Source organism: Dryobates pubescens, chromosome 29, assembly GCF_014839835.1.
Source record: "Dryobates pubescens isolate bDryPub1 chromosome 29, bDryPub1.pri, whole genome shotgun sequence".
NCBI classification, from domain to species: domain Eukaryota; kingdom Metazoa; phylum Chordata; class Aves; order Piciformes; family Picidae; genus Dryobates; species Dryobates pubescens.
Window position 1 is genome coordinate 10,121,936 of NC_071640.1, and position 21,841 is coordinate 10,143,776.

At 48.4% G+C, this 21,841-nt stretch overlaps 1 protein-coding gene across 1 annotated transcript in view; it reads left to right on the plus strand.

The window, feature by feature from the left end:
* The window catches only part of TNC (tenascin C), a 51,789-nt gene extending 47,914 nt beyond the window's left edge, over nt 1-3,875 (plus strand). The window contains exons 21-23 of the mRNA XM_009907084.2: nt 989-1,150; nt 2,969-3,132; nt 3,741-3,875. Coding sequence (XP_009905386.2) covers nt 989-1,150; nt 2,969-3,132; nt 3,741-3,851 — 437 coding nt within the window. The 3' untranslated portion in view covers nt 3,852-3,875. The remainder of the gene's footprint in view (nt 1-988; nt 1,151-2,968; nt 3,133-3,740) is intronic.
* Nucleotides 3,876-21,841: the final 17,966 nt, after the last annotated feature.

Sequence of the window (21,841 nt, forward strand, 5' to 3'; positions counted from 1 at the left end):
AAACACAGCCTAAAAGACCAGGAGCCACTTGGAAGTCTCCATTTAGTTGGTAAAATTATTTGTAAAAGGGAGCATGGTCTAGCAGAGGAGGCTGAGAGCAGCATGGAGACTGAAATTGCCAGGTCCAAGCCAGTCCCTCCAGTTGCAGTTCATAGATGTCATGGTCACAAACCTGCCAAACAGTTCTCCCTGGTGCACTAAGAAGTTAGAAAGTAGCCCTGAGAAGCAGCAAACCTTCTTCTAGGACACTCCCAGCAGGTGACTCAAGCAAAGTGAGGAAAAGAAAAGTGAAAACCAAAAATTCAAAGACCTTGCTGTGTTTTATTTGTTTGTGAATGAAAGACAATGAGGAAAAGAAGGCTCCAGGGAGACCATAGAGCAGCCTCCCAGTACCTGAAAGGGGCCCACAACAGACCTGGGGAGGGACTTTTTACAAGGGCTTGTAGTGATAGGATGAGGGCAAATGGATCGAAGCTGGAAGAGGGGAGTTTGAGACTGGAGATTAGGAAGAAATTCTTTCCAGGGAGGGTGGTGAGACACTGGAACAGGTTGTTCAGGGAGGCTGTGGATGTCCCCTCCCTGGAAGTCTTCAAGGCTAGGTTGGATGAGACCTTGAGCAGCCTGGTCTAGTGGGAGGTGTCCCTGCCCAGGGCAGGGAGGTTGGAACTGGATGATCTTTAGGGTCCCTTCCAACCCAAAGCCTTCTATGAATAACAGCATGAAGTTCTTTGCTTTCCCCAAAGTTGTTTTTCCAGCTTTGTCCTAAAAATTCCTACTGTGGTTTGAATGGAAGAGGGCCCTCAGTCAGCCTGGTTTTGTCTGTTTGTTTTGTGCTGACATTACCCCAGGGCTGAAGCAGCTCACTCTGTTCCTCAGCGTTTCTGCCCCTGTGTATCTGTACAGGTCAGCACGACTCCCTTTATGGGATAACCTGACGGGAGAGAAATAAGCATGGGGAGCCAAATGAATTGTTCATTTATGTCCACAGGTCTGGAGAACCTCCACAAAATCACCTCTCAGGGCCAGTATGAGCTGCGTGTGGATCTGAGGGACAAGGATGAGACAGCTTACGCTGTCTACGACAGGTTCAGCGTTGGAGACGCCAAGAGCCGCTACCGGCTGCGGGTGGATGGCTACAGTGGCACAGCAGGTGAGCTGAAACACCCCTGGGTTTCCTTCTGATTTGATGTTTGCTCCCAGTTGGCTCAAGGTAACTGTGCTAATGCTGTGCATCAGCATCACAGCAGGTACCTCCTTTGTGTTAGGAGTCTGAAAAGATGAACACGGCGCTAGACTTTTATGTTCCCCTTTTCAAGTCCTCCGGTGGTTTTGGTGCCACATTTTATGGCATGTTTATGATAGACTATAAACAAGTCCATTAAACAGCCATGGATCTCATTTGGCCGCTGCTTGACTGTCATTTCTGCAGCTAATATGAGCTTGTCACAGCCTCATCTCTTGTCAGTGGAATAGTCCTGCTCCGACATGATTTATTATTCTGCTGAACAAATAATCTGCCTTTTGTAATCACAGCAGCTCCAACCCCACAGCCCTTACTGAGCTCTCTTCAGGGCTTCAAAGGATTAAGAGATAAATCCAGCTCCACAAGATGGCTTAAAAGGAGATAATTTCATGCTGCTAGGTGCATTAAACCAGACCACAAGTATGTGCATGTAGGGACTCTGCCTGTGACCATCGTATGACCTTTGTGCACAAGCTGTAGAGATACAAAGGATTTGCAGCAGTAGCAGTTTGGATCACAGAATCACACACACAGAATCGCTGTGCTAGGAAAAGACCTTTGAGATCATCAGGTCCAACCATTATCTATCTCTACCAAGACCACTACTACACCACGTCCTTGAGTACCACATCTGTTTGTGTCTGTCATAGAATCCATAAGGTTGGAAAAGACCTCAAAGATCATCAAGTCCAACCTGTCACCCAACACCTCATGACCACTAAACCATGGCACCAAGTGCCACGTCCAATCTTGAACACCTCCAGGGATGGGGACTCCACCACCTCCCTGGGCAGCACATTCCAATGGCTGACAACTCTCTCAGTGAAGAACTTTCTCCTCACCTCCAGCTTGAGACTGTGTCCTCTTGTTCTGGTGCTAGTTGCCTGGGAGAAAAGACCAACCCCCCACCTGGCTACAACCTCCCTTCAGGGAGTTGGAGAGAGCAATAAGGTCTCCTATGAGCCTCCTCTTCTCCAGGCTAAGCAACCCCAGCTCCCTCAGCCTCTCCTCACAGGGCTATGCTCCAGACCCCTCCCCAGCCTCGTTGCCCTTCTCTGGACATGTTCAAGAGTCTCAGTGTCCTTCTTATAAAACCTATAAAGGCAAACACACTGGTGCAGAGCAGTGGCAGCTGCTACAGCTAGTAGGATTCAATCCTACTGCTTCCTCATACTAAGCATTTAGGTCCAAGAGTAATGGATGGAGCAAGACAGACACTAAGATAGGACTGTGAGCTCTGCTCCAGTTATATAGTGAAAGCTGCTCCTATTCACCAATCTGCAAGTGGGCACCCAGACCTGGGAGCTAGAAGTCAGTGGTAGGTGGATGTCTCACTGTCTGTCTTTCCAGCATGGACCAGCATGGAGACTCCCTTGATCTTGATTCAGACCTTGAGAAAGCCTCTTTGGGCTTCTGTACAAGGCCAACCTTCAGCAACACTCTTAGCAAGAAGTGCAGAAACTGAGCTGCATAAAACCCACTTAACAAACTGGTGATAGGAGACCACCTCAAAAAATATGTTGACCTGCTTCCAGCCACAAAACTCTTGTACCTCCTTCTGAGTTAAAACAAGTCCCTTCACAAACTTAGACACAGACAGGCTTTACAGATGGTTCATGGCACAGGCCAAACAGTTTCCACTTTCTGCAGCACAGTCACTGCTGTGTGATCCAAACTGAGCAAAGCACTCACCTTGCTCTTCCTTTTGTCTCCCCATCCCTCCAGGTGACTCCATGACATATCATAATGGAAGGGCCTTCTCTACATTTGACAAGGACAATGACTCTGCCATCACCAACTGTGCTCTGTCATACAAGGGTGCATTCTGGTACAAGAACTGCCACCGAGTCAATCTGATGGGCAGATATGGGGACAACAGCCACAGCCAGGTGAGTGTGGTGTTTGGAGGCTTCTGCTAATGCCTCTTCCAGGACAGTGTGGTGTTGTGAGGCTTCTGCTAATGCCTCTTCCAAGACAGTGTGGTGTTGGGAGGCGTCTGTTAATGCCTCTTCCAGGACAGTGTGGTGTTTGGAAGCCTTCTGTGATGCTTTAAAAGAAAGAGAATTGCAATTTTGGATCAGTCTGGGGGTTCAGGTAGCCACACATCAGAGCAAGGGCCAAGGCCACTCTGGAGATCATTAGGGAAAGAGGAGGGCTTCTGCTCACAAAAGCAGACTTCAAAGTCAGCTGCTGGAACGTTGATGGGTTTGTGTGGCTTTGCCAAGTGTGCAGGGAGCAATTGTGCTTTTCAACATGTGCAACAAAATGTCCTTCCTGCTGTGGAAGCCAGGCAGTGAGTGAGAGCTCTGGGGGACGGCGTGTGGGGTTTTGTAGGCTGTGCTGACCGGTGGCCAGAGCTCTGTGCTCCCCAAGCCCCCTGTCCGTTGCTGTGCCTCTGTGCCCAAGGAAACCAGCCTCGGTGAAACGAGAGCAGTGGAGGCTGAGAGCAGGGCGAGAAGTCAATGTGTGACCTCACACTTCATCTTTACCTTTGCAGGGTGTGAACTGGTTCCACTGGAAGGGCCACGAGTACTCCATCCAGTTTGCAGAGATGAAGCTGAGACCCTCCAGCTTCCGGAACCTGGAAGGAAGGCGAAAGCGAGCGTAGGGCCCCGGAGGTGGCGAAGGGGCCACGGGCAGGGCGGTGGGGGGAGGGATAGAGAGTGGGGGTGTGGGGAGATCCTCTGGCATCACTGGGGTGGTGGGATGTGAGGAGCTGGTAGTCGAACCAAAGCGCCAGTGACCCTTGGCCCAGCGGAGGCTTCTGCAGCATTCCAAACAACGAGCCTTAAGCGTCGCAGCGTTTCCAGCAGAGCAGCTGCAGCTGCCCAGCGGGAGCATCCTCCACACCAAAGACAACCAGCTCAAGGGTTCTTTGTGGTGTCATTCAGTTTGGTTTTCTCAGAAAGCCCCTGGGATAAAGTTCTTCCACGGGCTGGCTATCTCTCGGGTGGCCCAGGGGAGGGGGAGGGGAGAACAGCTTTGTACATTGGGTAGTTTGTTTTAGAACCAGCCATATTTTACACACAGGGATGTGTGGGGTTAATTATCATTATTATTATTATTATGGTGATGATGATTAGTTATAATTGAAATTCATTGGTTGCTGGAAAGTCTCTTTTTTTTTGGGTGTGTGTTATATATATATATATATATATATCAAGTACCACAGAGAAGGAGGGGAGGGGAAGGGGAAAGCAGTGTGTTTGAAACTGAAGCATAAGATTAATATTATTAATATAATGAGAAAGTAATAATAATAATGATGATGATAATAATAATAATAATAATAATAAAGCTAAGGTTGTGTCCTTTGTAAGAGAACCATGCTTTTGGAAACACAGCAGGACAGTGTCTGATTGTAAATTTTTTGTTTTATATATATATATATATATAAATAAATAAAAGCACAAATACTTTTAAATAAATTTCTACTTTTTTTTGGTCATACATCTGCAGTTTGTGCATGTCCAGGGTCTGTGTCCTTAGATGGAGGGTGGGGAGGAAGAAACAGGAAAGCTGAGAATGCTACTGCATGCACAACCTCCTGACTGGTTTGTTCAAAGGCCTGTGGCTGCTCGGGGCCCCACTGAAAATTGTTCTTTTTTCTGAGTCACTTGGTAGAGAGGGTTCCCAATAAGGCAGTAGTCTGGGATATGCATCCTCCCATGACACCCAGAAAGGCTTGTGTTTCCTTCTTACTGCTGGCTGGAGACGTAGATGCAATCTTGGGAATGACACCCACTGGAATCTGGCAATCCCTGTCTTGCCATTTTATCCCTAGGCACTGGATCTCTCATGCATGCCCCTTGACCTTACTCCACTTTATAGCAAACCCAGCCTTCAGAATGACCTGGATTAGAATAGAATAGAATAGAATAGAATAGAATAGAATAGAATAGAATAGAATAGAATAGAATAGAATAGAATAGAATAGAATAGAATAGACCAGGTTGGAAGAGACCTTTGAGATCATCAAGTCCAACCTATCACCCAACACCATCTAATCAATTAAACCATGGCACCAAGCACCCCATCCAGTCTCTTCCTAAACACCTCCAAGTGATGGTGACTCCACCACCTCCCTGGGCAACACATTCCAATGGGCAATCACTCTCTCTATGAAGAATTTCTTCCTAACATCCAGCCTAAACCTCCCCTGGCACAGCTTGAGACTGTGTCTTCTTCTCTCATTCCTCCTGCTTTCCTAGCTGTGGAGTGTAAAATGACCTACAGATAACTGATTCCTGGTGGCCTTCTTTTCTATAAACCTCTCATGTCTGTTGTCAATTCACTGTCCAGGAAAGCCATGGATGCAGTTCTGTTTGCAAATGTCCTCTGAAGACTCCTGTAGACAAAAAGCTTTAGTCAGGTTTAGCATTCAACACATTTTCTTTTCTTTCTCCTGCACTTCTCTTGCTGTGTCACCCCACATGATGATGTCATCAAGGTACTGAAAGCATTCCAAGGCTCCGTGCTGTTCCAGTACAGCCTGGATCAGTCCATGTCAAATGGGGCTGTGTTTCCACCCCTGGGGCAGTCAGTTCCAGGAGTACTGAACATCTCTTCAGCTGGCACTTAGAGCCATGGTTTAGTAGTCAGGAGGTCTCAGGTGACAGGTTGGACTTGATGCTCTCTGAGGTCTTTTCCAACCTTATTGATTCTATGATTCTATGCTGAGCCTATCCCATACCCTTTCTTTTTGTCAGGGACTGGTTGTAAGTATTCTGCTGGCTTTGGTACAGGGAAATGCCCAGAAGGATTTGGGTTCTTGTAGTACATATTTCTTTCTTTCTTTTTATTTCCTTCCTGCCCAAAAGCTTTTTCTGTGTTGTTTCCTAAGTGTTACTGACCAATGCTTGCTCCATCTAGGTGGGAATAGCTAACAAAAGACTGCAAAGGAAGTACAGAGTTGTTGTTGGGTACCACTGGCATCCTTGAATACGTGTGTAAATAAAGGGCTCTCTTTTTTTGCCATGAATGAAACTTGTGTGTAGCTCCTCTGTATCACACTCTTCAGCTGAAGACAATAAAAGATTGATTGTTTTAACTCAGCCTCTCTGCCCTCCTTTGAGGTTGCACTTTTCAAACACAGCAAATGTTTCTGCCTCCTTCTTGCCAGTCACTGGAAGGTGAATTCAACCCATAGAATGGGTTGGTTTGGATGGGACCTTACAGATCATCCAGTTCCAACCCCTTGCCATGGGCAGGGATTGCTCCCACTACCTCAGATTGCTCAAGGCCTCATCCAGCCTGGCCTTGAACACCTCCAGGGATGGGACATCCTCAACCATCCCAGGCAACCTGTTCCAGTGTCTCACCACTCTCTAAAATCTCTTCCTAATATCTACTCTAAATCATTCAGAGCAGATCAGCTAAGATCTCAAGGCTTGCTGTGAAGTGCTAGCTATTAGGTAAGGTCAGATATTGTTGATTTGACACTGGGTGTCCACAGTGGTTGGGTTTTTTTGTTGGGGTCGTGAGCAGCTGAGCATGAACAAGAGGACACAGCCTCAAGCTGTGCCAGGGGGAGTTTAGGCTTGAGGTGAGGAGAAAGTTCTTCCCAGAGAGTGTTGTTAGCCATTGGAATGTGCTGCCCAGGGAGGTGGTGGAGTCCCCATCCCTTGAGGTGTTCAAGAGGGGACTGGACGTGGCACTTGGTGCCATGGTTAGTAGTCATGAGGTGTTGGGTGACAGGTTAGACTTGATGATCTCTGAGGTCTTTTCCAGCCTTATTGATTCTATGATTCTATGATGATCTCAAAGGTCTCTTCCAACCTCAACAGTTCTATGGCTCAGTGTGTGCTCAGGGGAAAAAAGAGCCAAAAAAAAACCCTTAAAAATCTGGAGGGAGGAAGGAAAGGAGGGAGGAAATCACCCTTTGGTGCCCTCTTCCTAACTTACATATTCATTTTCTTTTCCCATTGTTATTATTTTTAATTGCAACCCTTTGATTCCTTCATTTCTCAGCTTTTGCTGATCATCAGCCCTCAGGAATAGTTATGTCCCAGGGCCAACTTGTTTGTGGTGTTGACTGAAACTTTGGCATCACCCTAGATGGGAGAGCCTGGTGGGGACCCTGCATGCTGGAGTGTGCACTGGGACCAGCAGTACTGTGAGAGAGCCCTGGGACAGCAGGGGCATCAAAGCTGTGTGCTCTGCTTTATTCATAGTCAGTCTCAGGAGCTGCATTTGAGAAGTGTCTGATTTCTGTAGGTATTCTATTGTGTCACCCAAGAACTAACCCATGTTGGCAGCTGTTCATCTCTGGGCATCCTCCAGGACCACAACGAGAGCACATGGGGATGGTGCAGAGGATTTATCAGTGGGCAATGCCTGGCTGGAGTGGTAGGAGAAGATCCTAAAAGAATTAGTAAACCATTGGAGATCTTCATGCAGTTTCTTTTCCAGTACCTCTGAGCAACCCTGCTTAGGCTGCTCAACCGTTTTAAGCCGGTCTGCCAGCAGATGGCATGAGGAGTCCATCTGTCCTGCTCTGTTTGGAGTGCTGCTCAGCGCTTGGAAATCCTGCGGCTATCCAGAGTCCATCCAGACGCTGCCATTCTTCACTGTTGCCTTCTCTGGTGACACCCAGCACTCTGAGCATCCTCACTGTGGTGATGTCTCAGCAACCCTGGTCTTTGTTAGGAGCTACATGTGGCAAAGCATTGTCCTATGGGCACACAGCAGGGACTTTGCAAGGACAGCTGTAAGAAAAAGGTAGTTTGGGCTTGCAGGAGCAGGAGTTAGGTCACAGCAAGAGCAGATGTTGAGGAGTAACTTCCTTCCTGAACAGTATTAGCTGAGCTTTGAATACCTTCTCCCTTCTCCCCCTAAGCTGTAGTTATGCCAGTGAATATTGTTGGTTTTGCACAGGCAGCACAAGTCTCCTCTGACCTTCTAGAGCACTGGCAAGGGGCTGAGCTGCAGCACCAAATTTAATGAATTCTCTGTAATTAGCAGCCCTTCTTTGGCCTTTGTCAGAGCAGCTTATTGGCAGCGTGAGAGAAAGCAAATCCAGTAATGAAGAAACAAACTCCGCTCTCAAGATGCTTTGCAAGTACCTGGGAAATGGCACCACACTGGTGTAACTGAAAGCTCCTGCAGCCTGTTTGCAGACATCCAGAGGAAGATTTGCCATTTGTGAAACGATTTCCCCCTTTCTAGTAACATCACAAAGCTGACTCGAGCTGGCTGTGATGTCATTTAGCTTGGCAGATCCGCAGAGACAGGCTCGGATTTGTACCTGGCTGCAGAAATGGTGCAAACACACTGCACAGAAGAGAGATGATGTTTCCTGTAATTACTCACTGACAGATGCCTGCTTGGTGTTTTTCATGATTACTACTGTGAGAGAGGAACTGGCAGACCCTTGAAGGAGCAGGCGCCAAAACACCCTTCAGGGCTGACACAAGCTTGATTCGGTACCAAGCTGCTCTACCATGGCCTATTGTAAGGGAGATTTGCTTTCTGGTTGTTCTTTTTCCCTCCTTTCCTGGTTGTGACTGGTGAGAACAGCTTAAATCACCCTCGGCTTGGCAATCTATTTATAACCCTGCCAAGGGTGCACCAAATTGCTGTCTGGTTGGTTTGTCAACCTAAAGGACCATAAACCACCTCAGCGCTGCTGTTAATACTTAACGTGACAAAGCAGTTTAGGAGCCTCAATGGGCCAGGAAAGGCTTCAAAAATCTTTCAGCAGCGAGACCCAAGGTCTCAGAGGCACTGAAGGAGCTATTTGGGGATGTGAGTGGGATTTATGGAGTTAGGACGTAAGGGTGTCCTGGTGTGAGCTAGACCAGAACTAATTCTGCCCTTGCTAACCATTTGGTCTCAGTCTTCTCTGCCTGAATTCAAAACTGTAGCCTTGAAAAACCTTCTTACAGCTGCCACATTACCTCTGAGGGATGTCAAACTCTGCAGAAGTACTTTTTCTTCTCCCCTCCCACTATCTTTCTTCTCTTCTTTGGACTCAGCTTCCTGGAAGGAGGTTGTAGTGAGGCAGCCTCCCCAGGTAAAGACATCTCAGCCTGTGGTGCCAGACCAACATGTGTTGGTCTTGATAAACAGGGTGTGGTTTGTCACCTGAAGACTGCAAGCAAATACCAGCCAAAGCTGCACAGAAGTTTTTTGATCTTGGAAAATGTGGCAGAAAAGCCACATCTTAATCAGACCTTCAATCTACAGAATAACAAGACCCCTCTGAGGTGAAGAAGCAGCTGCTTTAAGGGAGAGGGAAAGGCAGTTCAGTAAGAAGTGTAAGGACAGCTCTGCTTTCCCAGGCCATCCTCAGCTGCTCACAAGCTGTTCCTGGCTCCAGCCCAGGAAGTTTTGGAGTAGCAACACAGCACTGATGATTGTACAGTGAAGAGGATTCCACTTGATGAGCAACCTTGGTGAGGAATTTCCACAAGGCTGAGAATGAGTCTCCATCTGGGCTTGCATCAGTCATGTTCCTGCTGTCAAATGAATCAGTCCTATTTCATTTTGCCATCAAAAGGACATCCCAAGTGTGGGACAGAGCAGGAAGAGCCAACCACATGTAACCATTGCAACACCTCTCTAACTTTAAGACAGGTTATCTGGAGGTAGTAGGAGTTGGAAAAGGAAAGCAGAGGAAGTTGTTGCATTACAGATCAACAAAGAAGCTGATGTTCTACCCATGTATACAACCTCTGACTTTCATCCCTTCTACTCCCACATGGAGACATGCACACTGAAAAACCCAGCTGAGTTTTAGTCACTTGTATAGCATGGGGAACTCATAGAATCATAGAGTGGTAGGGGTTGGGAGGGGCTTCCAGAGATCATCAAGTCCAACACCTCTGCCAGAGCAGGGCCACTTAGGGCAGGTCACACAGGAACACATCACACAGGACCACATCCAGACAGGTCTTGAGTCTCTCCAGAGAAGAACACTCCACCTCCTTCCTGGACAGCCTGTTCCAGTGCCTGACAACTCTTGCAAGAAAGAAACTTTTCCTCCTATCAAATGCAAACCTCCCCTGGGGCACCTTGAGGACATCTCTTCTCCTTGTATTGATTGTTACTTGGGAAAAGAGGCCAACCCCCACCCCACTCCAGCCTCCTTTCAGGGAGGTGTAGAGAGCAACCAGGTCTCCCTTCAGCCTCCTTTTCTCCAGACCAAACAACTCCAGCTCCCTCAGCTGCTCCTCACCAGCCCTGTTACAGAATACAGAATTAACCAGGTTGGAAAAGACCTCAGAGATCAGCAAGTCCAACATATCACCCAACACCTCATGACTAACTGAACCATGGCACTAAGTGCCTCATCCACTCTCTTTTTAAACACCTCCAGGGATGGGGACTCCACCACCTCCCTGGGCAGCACATTCCAATGGCCAAGCTCTCTTGCTGGGAAGAATTTCTTCCTAACATCCAGCCTAAACCTCCCCTGGTGCAGCTTGAGGCTGTGTCCAGCCCCATCCAGAGAAGGGCCCTCAGAGTCCCTGCACTGTGTGCAGAATGACCTCTAGCCACGGTGTGGCAATGATTAAGAGGCTTTTAGGTGGGCAACACGCAAGGTAACTCCAGCTGCTGTTACCCACAGGACGCTCTGTGCTTGGATTGCCAGAGGGAAAAATCCAAGCCGCGGGTACCTCCTGCCTGCCACGCACCGGCAAAACCACTTCAAAGGCGTCTCGTTGCGAGGCAGCAGCTCTGCCTGCAACCACCGGGCAGTGACGAAGTCAAAGGACTTGATGATTTTACTCCTTTACCTCTTTGTGAGGTACTTTCCTCCGAGGAAATCATTCGGCTTCCTGTGTTTTTACTGTAAACAGTATGCTGCAAAGAGGAAAGCGAGAAAGAGACCAAGACAGATTTGATTGGGGGAGGGGAGGGGAACAAAACACAGAGAAGGTTTCAGAACAGATAATCCTTTTCATTGCCACTTCTGTGCCTCCCTGTGCATAAGGCATCTTCCTCCTTCAGCGCTGTGCAGAAAGGGTTAAAAGCAAAAGCTAACCTGTCCTCTGGTCCCGGTGCTTAAAATGAAACTCCTTTCAGAACTGAAAATGCTCATTTCCTCCCCGCCCTTCCCCTTGCTTATTTACTTTTACTTTACTTAGTGTCTTGCCCTTCTATTTCTGTAGCTGGCAAAGAGAGAGGAGAAATGATGTGGAAAAAAAGAAAGAGGCTTTTTTCTTGTCCAAGTGGAAGGAAAAAAACTCCCTGCCTACGTCACCAGAGAGCAGAGTTCAGACCTATTCTCAACGATGATTTCTACCTTTTCATCAAAGCAGTTGTGAAAGTCTCAGCTCTAGGAAGAATTGGGGCTGTTGTTTTATTAGCAAGCTGATGTAGATTTCCATGCAAAAAAAGCATGCTGCCTGCAGAGAGGGCACTTAGCTACAAACAGCTACTAAAGCTCTCCTTTGCAGGAAAAGGGTTTGAACCCCAGGATGTTAGGGGTTGGAAAGGACCTCCAGAGATCATCGAGTCCAGCCCCCCTGCCAGAGCAGGACCACAGAATCCGGCACAGGTCACACAGGAACACACCACAGGTCACACAGGAACACACCACAGAGTCACAGAATCACCAGGGTTGGAAGAGCCTTCAAAGATCATCAAGTCCAACCTGTCACCACAGACCTCATGACTAAACCATGGCACCAAGTGCCACATCCAATCCCCTCTTGAACACCTACAGGGATGGTGACTCCACCACCTCCCTGGGATCCAGATGGGTCTGGAAACTTTCCACAACCTCTCTGGGCAGCCTGTTCAAGTGCTCTGTGACCCTCACAGTGCAGAAGTTCCTCCTCATGTTGAGGTGGAACCTTCTGTGCTGGAGTTTATATCCCTTGCCCCTTGTCCTATCCCAGGGTGCAACTGAGCAGAGCCTGTCCCTTCCCTCCTGACCCCCAGCCCTCAGATAAAATCAAAGTATCATAGAATCATAGAATCAGTCAGGGTTGGAAGGGACCACAAGGATCATCTAGTTCCAAGCCCCCTGCCCTGGGCAGGGACACCCCACACTAGATCAGCCTGGCCAGAGCCTCATCCAGCCTGGGCTTAAACACCTCCAGGGATGGGGCCCCAAACACCTCCCTGGACAACCCATTCCAGGGCTTCACCACTCTCATGGTGAAGAACTTCCTCCTCACCTCCAGCCTGAATCTCCCCCTCCAGCTTCATTCCATTCCCCCCAGTCCTATCACTACCTGAGATCCTGAGCAGTCCCTCCCCAGCCTTCTTGTAGGCCCCCTTCAAATACTGAATATTTACAATCATTTATTAAATCCCCTCTCAGTCTTCTCTTCTCCAGACTAAAAAGCCCCAGGGCTCTCAGCCTCTCCTCCAGGCCCTTCAGCATCCTCATAGCCCTCCATTGAAGGGAGATTTTGAAGTAGCCCCACAGAGACATTTATGACAGACCCAAGAAATGTAACTGACTGAGGTAAACTGGGCAAAAAAAGCCCAAAGCCATCATATTCTGAGCATGTTCACATACCCTGGACCATTTGACTTTTCCCTAGGAAATAAACAGTTAAGAATGAGCTTAGACCCCTGAGATGCCAATTTCTACATGTTTTAAGTACAAGTCTTGTGCATCCTCCACCTTCCTGCAGTCAGCCTACCTGGAAATAACAGCCTGCTGCAGTGCTGGCACAGCAGACCAATTAATTGCTGATGCCTTGTTAATTTTGCTGATGATACAAAGCTGAGAGGAGTAGCTGATACTCCATCAGGCTGTGCTGCCACCCAATGAGAGCTGGGTGAAGGGGAACCTCAGTAAGGCCAAGTGCAGAGTCCTGCATCTGGGGAGAGATAATACCAGGCTCCAGTCCAGTCCAGTACTAAGGATCCTCTTGTGGGAAAGCAGCTCCAAGGAGAAAGACCTTGGAGTCCCAGTAGACAGTAAGTTATCCATGGGACAGCAGTGTGCCTTAGTGGCAAGAGGGCAAATGGTTTCCTGCGGTGCATCAGGAAAAGTGTGTCCAGCAGGTCTGGGGAGGCTCTCATCCCCCTCTGAACTGCCCTGGTGGGTCCCTATCTGGAATCCTGTGTCTAGTTTTGGGCTCCCCAGTTCAAGAGAGACAGAGACCTGATGGAGAGAGTCCAATAGAGGCTTAGTTAAAGGACTTGAACATTTCTCCTGTGGGGAAAGGTTGTGAGACCTGGGGCTGTTCAGCCTGGAGGAGGCTGAGAGGAGCTCTTATCAGTGCTCATAAACATCTGAGGGGTGTGTGTCAAGATGAAGGTGCCAGGCTCCTTTCAGTGGTGCCCAGTGATAGGACAAGGAAAAACAGGTACAAGCTGGAGCACAGGAGGCTGCACCTCAGTATGAAGAGAAACTTTGCTGTGAGGGTGCTGGAGCCCTGGAGCAGGCTGCCCAGAGAGGCTGTGGAGTCCTTCTCTGGAGACTTTCAAAGCCCTCCTGGATGCACTCCTGTGTGACCTGCCCTGAGTGCTCCTGCTTTGGCAGGGGGTTGGACCAGATGTTCTCTAGAGGTCCCTTCCAACCCCTAGCATACTATGAGTCTATGAATTTTAACTTTTTAAGTTCATTAAGACTGCTGGTGTAGGCAAGAGCTCAGTATTCTGGCAGTTTCCTCTCAGCCCAAAGGAGTCTCCTCTGAAGCCCTCTGTGTGAACATACTTGGTCATACTTGGATACAGAGAAGTCTGGGGGTGCTTAAAGGGAAGAGTACCCTGACTTATCCTTTGTGATTGCATCTGCCCAGCCTGATCTTTGCTTTCCAAGAGGCTTTACAAGAACTCGCAGCTCCAGCCACTGCTCTGAACTCTTCCCACTGAAATGGGTGAAGGTCTCAGCTACTAAAATGTCAGTGGCCCTGAGCAATACCTAAATTCTAAGCTCTGCTTCACCCCAAACCATCTGACTCATGCCAAACCCTTGTCCTCTCACCTGGCTGTTGAGCTGAAAGCCAGCTCTTTGTTGAGCTGCTGCTCCCACACCACAGCAAGAGAGCCTCTGTCTGCTGCCAGGGCAAATGGGATTGCCCTGCATGTGTCAGTGTGTGTGAACGTGCCCTTTAGCTGGGCTGCCTCACAGCTGCCATCAAGCCATGGGATGAGTCCAGGCAGGAAACTCCCCTGGTGAAATCCCATGTGCTGTACGTGACGCATCCCTGGTCACTTCTGCGCCTCCCCACACTGCAGAGTGCAGTCCCTTTAGCTTGTTTTCTTTCCTGTTTGCCTTGCACAGGCTAGTGTGGGCTGCTGTGGGTTTGCAGAGGCCCTGAGGCTATGTCTGTGCCAGAGCAAAGGCTTCCCCCTGCAGCTTTTGGAGCTGGGTTTACATCCTGCACCCTGCCAGCCTTCCTCCTTCCAGCAGCTTCAATGATGCCTGAAGTGCAGGGAAGCACTGCTGTGAGCTGCCAAATGATTCCACCCTTCAGCAAGCCAGCTGCAGTTCAACAGGTAACAGGTATATGGATGGGTGGATGGAGGAATGGGTGGGCACATGCATGGATGGATGCATGCATGCGTGCATGGATGGATGCATGGATGGATGCATGCATGGAGGTGTATACCCATAAACCTGAAGAGCTGTCCAGGGCTGTGTGTGTCTCCTCACAGGTGTCCATCTGTACTAGGGTGTGTTCGTTGTACACTAGGGAGAGAGTACACCATGGGGAGTGTGCACACATACACACAGACATGTGCATGAGCTGTGTGTATATACATATTTGTATATAGATAGAGCACAAGCCCTATGGGGAGAGGCTGAGGGAGCTGGGGTTGCTTAGCCTGGAGAAGAGGAGGCTCAGAGACCTTATTGCTCTCTACAGCTACCTGAAGGAGGTTATAGCCAGGTGGGGGTTGGTCTCTTCTCCCAGGCAAGCAGCACCAAAACAAGAGGACACAGTCTCGGGCTGTGCCAGGGGAGGTTTAGGCTGAGTGTTAGGAAGAAGTTCTTCACAGAAAGAGTGATTGGCCATTGGAATGTGCTGCCCAGGGAGGTAGTGGAGTCACCATCCCTGGAGGTGTTTAGGAAGAGCCTGGATGAGGCACTTGGTGCCATGGTTTAGTTGATGAGATGCTGCCAGCTCAGCATGAATGTTACTATTTCTTGCAGCTCAGGAAGGGAGCAGAAACCATTGAGGTTTCAGGTGGCAGCAGGTTCCAGGATCTCAGCATCAACTCTGGTGAGCTGAGCCCCACCAGCCCCACAGCACACGCAAGGAGAAATCACCACCACTTCAGAACATTTGGCTGGATAACCCCTTCCACATCCTCCATGTGATGAAAGCACATTTTTGTCTTTCTTGTTTGGTGTGTTTATGAGTAGGAGCTCTCTGATCTCTGTAGCAACCATGTCCCTCACTGATGTGTGTGCTTCAAAGTACATTACAGTATCAGAAAGGAAGAACCAAACAGGTGCCTCTGTCCTGGGGGGATTAATCCCAGATCAGAGTTTGCTTCATATGCCTAAAGCCCAAGCAGGTGAGGAACATAATCAGAGTAAAGGAACTGTAATTGTGTCCTTCTACCTTTGTTTAATGCTCCTAGCTGGGAAGTTTTGCTTCACCCAGGGAAGGATTTTAGCAATCTGGGCCTTTGAGCTTCTCTCCTTGCTATGGTTTGGCAATTCTCATCAAGCTTCCCATCTGAGCAAAGCACTGATCTGGGAGGCTTTGCAACACACTGGGTTCTGGAGGTAGGTCTGTTTTCTTTGAGTTAGTTGAACACTGACTAAACACCAGCTGATGGTGTTACCTGTGGGGATACCCAGGGAACTTGCAGTACAGCAGGAATGGAGACACACAACACCTCTGAGACAAGAGGCAAAGGCTTTGGCTGAATGGGAGGCAATACAAATGAGGCTGTCCCCTTGGCTCTATCACAAAGACCACAAACCCAAAGGCAGCTGCAATCAATAGGCTGTCAGAAACACAGCAAGAAAGCAAACCATGGGCATGCTCAGCTGTCTGAACACTTAGTGCCCTGATGGAAAGTAGATAATGTGTGCACAGTTAGTTAGACCATAGCCCTGCAGAAGAATTAGCAGAAAGGATGCTCCTGGTTGGCAAGAGAACTTTATTTCAACTGTAAAAGAAAAAAAGCACGTGATGAGAGTTTAAAGTTTGTGTAGCAAAAAAGCCTCAGAGCTTTGCATGTGTTACTGGCCATAGAAACATCAGCTGCTTTGGTTGTCAGTTGGAGGCTGCAAAACCAGAACCTGCTGCGAGGGCTTTGCTCTCTCCCACGTGGTCAGGATGGCAAAGTGCTGAAGGCACAGCAGATTTTGGGAAGCTGTTCCTCACAGCAGTTGTGTAACTAAGAGCACCTTGCTAAGTGGCTACCTGGAGAGTCTGAAACTGCCTGGGAACTTTCTTGTGTGTTAGTTTAGCCCTGGGGTAGGGTTCTGCATGCGGATACAGATTAGGAATCAGATTAAGAGTTGGACTTGGTGGTCTACTGTTGGGCTCAATGATCTTAGATGTCTTTTCCAACCAAAACAACTTTGTGATATCCTGCTATCCTGCTATCCTGCTCTAAAGTGAGTCTATGATAAGAGTGTGTGCTCTTCCTGCTAGGAAATCACTGCTGTTTCAGGCAAGTGGGTGTATAATGATAGGTTTTAAGCCTTTCATTGATGATCTGGATATGTGATTCTCTGGGTTTATGCACTTTTAATATGTGTGTGTATGTATATCACTGAAAGATGTTACCTGTCTCCTGTAAACAGCCTGGCAAGGGAAGAACCATCAGCAGCAGTCTATTGTGTGTGATCCTTCAGACTTAACAACAGTGCCTAGAAGCAGGAATATTCCAGGGATTTTCAGTACAAACATTTCACAGAAGGCTTCAGTTGTTATTATTGCTGTTTGCAGCGCAGCACTTCCTAGAAACCACAATGGAGAAGATGTAGCTTTTTGGGAGGACCATTGAGTAAGCATCTATCAGCCTGCCTGGCAGTTAGCCCAGGCACTATCTTCTCAGAACAGGACCTTTAGCAAATAAAGACAGCTCCTCCTGAGCACATTGTCCCTTAGCACACCAGGGCATCGCTGTGTGGATGTTTTTCCACTGACAAATCAAAAGAACACCTCAGCTGGTGAGGCACTGCCACCTTGCTTTGCAAAACAACTTCTCCTTCCTGGGAACACAGCTGATGTCAGGGGTCAAACACACTGCACAGGCCAACCAGCAGAAGATGCCTGCATAATCTGCCATGGTGGCAAAGAGTGGATCTATCATTTGTGGTCATCATAGCACAGCCCAGGAGAAATCAAGCAAGAAGCTGGCAGGCATTGGTGACTGCAATGGGCAAAGTGAGAAAATAACAAAGGAAGGCAGACTGTCAGAGAGGATTTTCACCAACCAGTACTTGTGTTAATCCCCTGACCTAGTTTCTGAAAGGCCTATATAAGGAAGAATATTCTCCACTGAGCAAGCAGCTAATAAGCAGTGCCAGCATTTAAGAGCTTGGAGTGCACCAGTTCTGAGACTCAGCTATCTCTTCCTGGAAAAAAAAAAAACCAAACAGCCAACAGAGCACAGAAAGCAAACACTCTTCAAAAGAGATTCCTCCCCCACCCCCCACCAATCTGTTTCCAACAAAAGCCTTGCACCTTAGCAGTGCTGTGAGTTGGAACCAAAGACGCTGCTGTGTAAGCTGCAGATGGACTCCATTGGAAAGGAAAATTCCTCCCCTCAAATACCACAGCTGACTCTGCTGGAGATCTGCAAACAGATGTCCCTTTGAACCACGTGGGCATAGATGCAGCTTTTAGTGCAGTCTTGACAACAGCCTCTTAGACTCCTCTTGAGAACTCTTTCCTTTGGTTTTTTTGTTTGGTTTGGTTTGGTTTGGTTTGGTTTGGTTGGTTGGGTTGGTTGGTTGGTTTGGTTTGGTTGGGTTGGTTGGTTGGGTTGGGTTGCTTTGTTTTGATTTGGTTTGGTTGGTTGGTTGGTTTGGTTTGGTTGTTTGGGTTGGGTTGGTTGGTTGGGTTGGGTTGGTTTGGTTGGTTGGGTTGGTTGGTTGGTTTTTTTTGTTTAGTTGGTTTGGTAGGTGGGTTGGTTTGGTTGGTGGGTTGGTTGGGTTGGGTTGGTTTGATTTGGTTTGGTTGGTTGGTTTGGTTTGTTTGGTGGTTTGGTTTGGGTTGGTTTGGTTTGGTTGGTTGGTTGGCTGGTTGGGTTTGTTTGGTTGGTTGGGTTGGTTGGTTGGTTTGGTTTGGTTTGGTTGGTTGGTTGGTTTGGGGGTTTTGTGTTGTTTTGGGGTGGGGGTTTTTTGGTTGTTTTTGTGTGGTTTAAGTCTGTTAACAGCTTTAAGTCTTGAGCCTGAAAAGGTATTTCCAAGCTGGGCAGAAAGGCCTCTCACTTCAGCCAGCATGCCCACTCTGGAAATCACTTGTGACTTTGGAAGCCTTCATTCCCACTTGGCCCATGTGAGATGCTTAAGGCTTTTTTCTTCAGTTTGGCTGCAGGACCTTCTCTTTGACTTCCAATGGTGTTGAAGGTACTCAGCAAATTAGTATAAAGCTTATCAAGTTGGACTTCAAGAAGCAGAAAAGGGAATCACAGAAGCCCAGCATGGTGGGGATTGGAAGGGACCTCTGGAGATCATTTAGTCCAACCCACTGCTTAAAGCAGGGCACCCACAGCAGCTTGCCCAGGATCCCAATGGCCAGGGAGGGTTGGAATCTCTCCAGGGAAGGAGACTCCACAACCTCTCTGGGCAGCCTGCTCCAGGCCTCCAGCACCCTCACACCAAAGTTGTTTCTCCTCCTGTTCAGTTGGAGCCTCCCGGGTTCCAGTTTGTCCCCATTGCCCCTTACCCTATCATTGTCCATCACTGAAAAGAGTCAGGGGCTGTTCTCTTGCCCTCCACCCTTTAGCTCTTGCTGAGCATTGATCAGAACCCCTCTGGGGCTCCTATTCTCCAGGCTCAACTGCCCCAGGGCTCTCAGCCTCTTCTGGTCACAGAGTTGCTCCAGGCCCCTCAGCATCTTTGCAGCCTCCACTGGACTGTCTCCAGTAGTTCCATGCCCCTCTTGAACTGTGAAACCCAGGACTGGATCCAGATCCAGTACTCCAGACCCATGGATCTGCAGTGGATTTGTACCCTGAACTATTGTCATATGTGATCTTTTTTAGCCACTTTTCACATCTGGCAGCTCTCTTTTTCTTCACTGCTTACATTGGTTCTAGCTGGGTGTGCAGCAATAAATGGCACCAGTGATTTACCAAGTTGTAGGCTACATACTTGGTCCTCATAAGTGTCACAAGGCTATTTTTCATGTCATTGTTCTTTCAAGGGATGCTTCCTCTGCTCTAGTGCAGGAAACATCACAGTGTTTCAGTGCTTCTTACCCCTCCAGCCAGAAAGAGATATACCATGAAGCATGCAGGAGTGTCCTTCCCTCTGAGAGCCCCAGTACCCAGGTACAGAAACACCAGCCTGAAGCAGCCTGCTCCTCAGAATGAGGAAGTTTTCAAGGCCATTGGGAGAAAGTGAAAGCCCCTCGTGTGGTGCTGTGGTTAGGGAAAGAGAGATGGTTGAGCTCCTCAGCCGCGCAGTGCTATTGACTGCAGCTTTCTTGCTTAGGAAGAAGGCTTTCTTTACATCCATGCTTGTGTAGCTGGAAGAAGGCAGATACAGCTGCTCCCCAGGGACACGTGGGCATGGGGAGGAGTGCTAAATAAGAGGCACTCACTGCCACTCTGTACTTTAAATGTTTTCCTGAGATTTCTGCTGCTTATGTTCCTTTTTGCTTCCCATGGAGGAACCTTTCTGCTGGAGCGTCTCCAACCCCCCAGGAGGCAGCAGCCCCTCAACACACCTGGGGATTTATATTTTATCTATGTCAAATCCCAAGCAGAGGGGCAAGACATGCCCAGTTCAATGCACACAGCAAACCACTGCCCAAAGCATCATCACCTTCCTCCCTCCACTGCCATCCCCTTTGCTCTGACTGTGCGAGGACTTCTCTGGTCCTCTGCTCTCTCCTCCTTGAGGCACAGGACCGGGATGAGCTCAGCATGCAGCTGGAGGTTGTGTGGCTCCTTCCTATGATGCTGCTGTAAGAGTTTCCACTGAATGTCCTTTGTGAAAGAAGATGAAGAAAAAAAATAAATTAGTTTCAAACCTTTCTTTTTTTCCTTTTTTTTTTTTTTTTTCTTCTTTCTTCTGACTTCACAAATTAAACAGCAAGCCCCAGGGGAACATATGACACAATCAGCTCCCTCCTCCTGCTCTTTCTGCATCATCCTGAACAAGACACACTGCCTGGTGGGAGGACCTCTGAGAGGAACTTGCCACAGCTGCTAGTAAAGCTAACCACATTTTTCTTGCAGCCTCAGAACCACAGCTTGCCACAGTTCCAGGGGACAGCGGGGCTGCTGCAGCTCCAAGGCACCTCCAAGCTGCACGGGGCCACCAGAGAAGCCAGCCATGGTGGGGCTGCAGGTTCTTGCTCCTCACTGGCCTTCCACCCCAAGCTGTTTATTAGGACTTGAAAGCACTTTGGTGTGCTTGTGGGTTTGTGTAAAACTGCAAACCAAGCAACGTCCCCCGGCTCTCAGGAAGCCACACAAAACCACACCAGAAACCTGCCAGCTCTGCTCAAGTGTGTTTACACTGTGACAGCCTCTGTAGGGATGGAGAATGAAGCTCCTGATGGAGAATGATGCTCCTGATGGAGAGGGTCCAGAGGAGGCCACAAAGGTGATCAGAGGGCTGGAGCATCTCCCCTGTGATGACATACTGAGAGAGTTGGGGCTGTTCAGCATGGAGAAGGCTCCAGGGAAACCTTAGAGCAGCCTTCCAGTACCCAAAGTGGGATACAAAAAAGCTGGAGAGGGACATTCTGCAAGGGCTGGGAGTGATGGGATGAGAGGCAATGGATTTAAACTAGAGTAACACAGATTTAGATTGGACATTAGGAAGAAGTTCTTTACTAAGAGGGTGGTGAAAGAGTTGAACATGTTGCCCAGGGAGATGCTGGAGGACCTGGAAACATTCAGTGTCAGGCTTGATGGGGCTCTGAGCAACCTGATCTAATTTAGGATGTCCCTGCTCAGTGCAGGGGATTGGACTAGGTGGCATTCAAAGGTCTCTTCCAACCCAACATATTCTATGATTCTATTCTATAAACATCTGAGCTGGCATCAGCTGAAACAAAGACAAACCTCAAAATCCTGCCTCAGCTCTTTTCATGATGAAGTATTGTTCCATTTTATTTTCTCTATTACCCCTAATAGTATCTAATGATCCTGGCTAGTGTCTCTCATAATTTTGACAAGCTTAGGATCTCCTGCTCTTGGATAAACCTTTGGCACTTGGATAAACACAGCACTTTGGGGCATGGCTTAACAGCTATGGGGGTGTTGGGTTGATGGTTGGACTCAATGATCCTAGAGAACTTTTCCAACTGAAACAATTCTATGACTCTGTGATTGTAACTAATGTTGAAAGGGCTGCCAACCTCCTGCAGGGTGCAGGTCATAAGTGGTTGAATTCACAGGCTTTGGGCTCCTGATACTTGAATGTGTCCAGAGAAAGGCAACGAGGCTGGAGAGGGGTCTGGAGCACAACCCTGTGAGGAGAGGCTGAGGGAGCTGGGGTTGCTTAGCCTGCAGAAGAGGAGGCTCAGGGGAGAC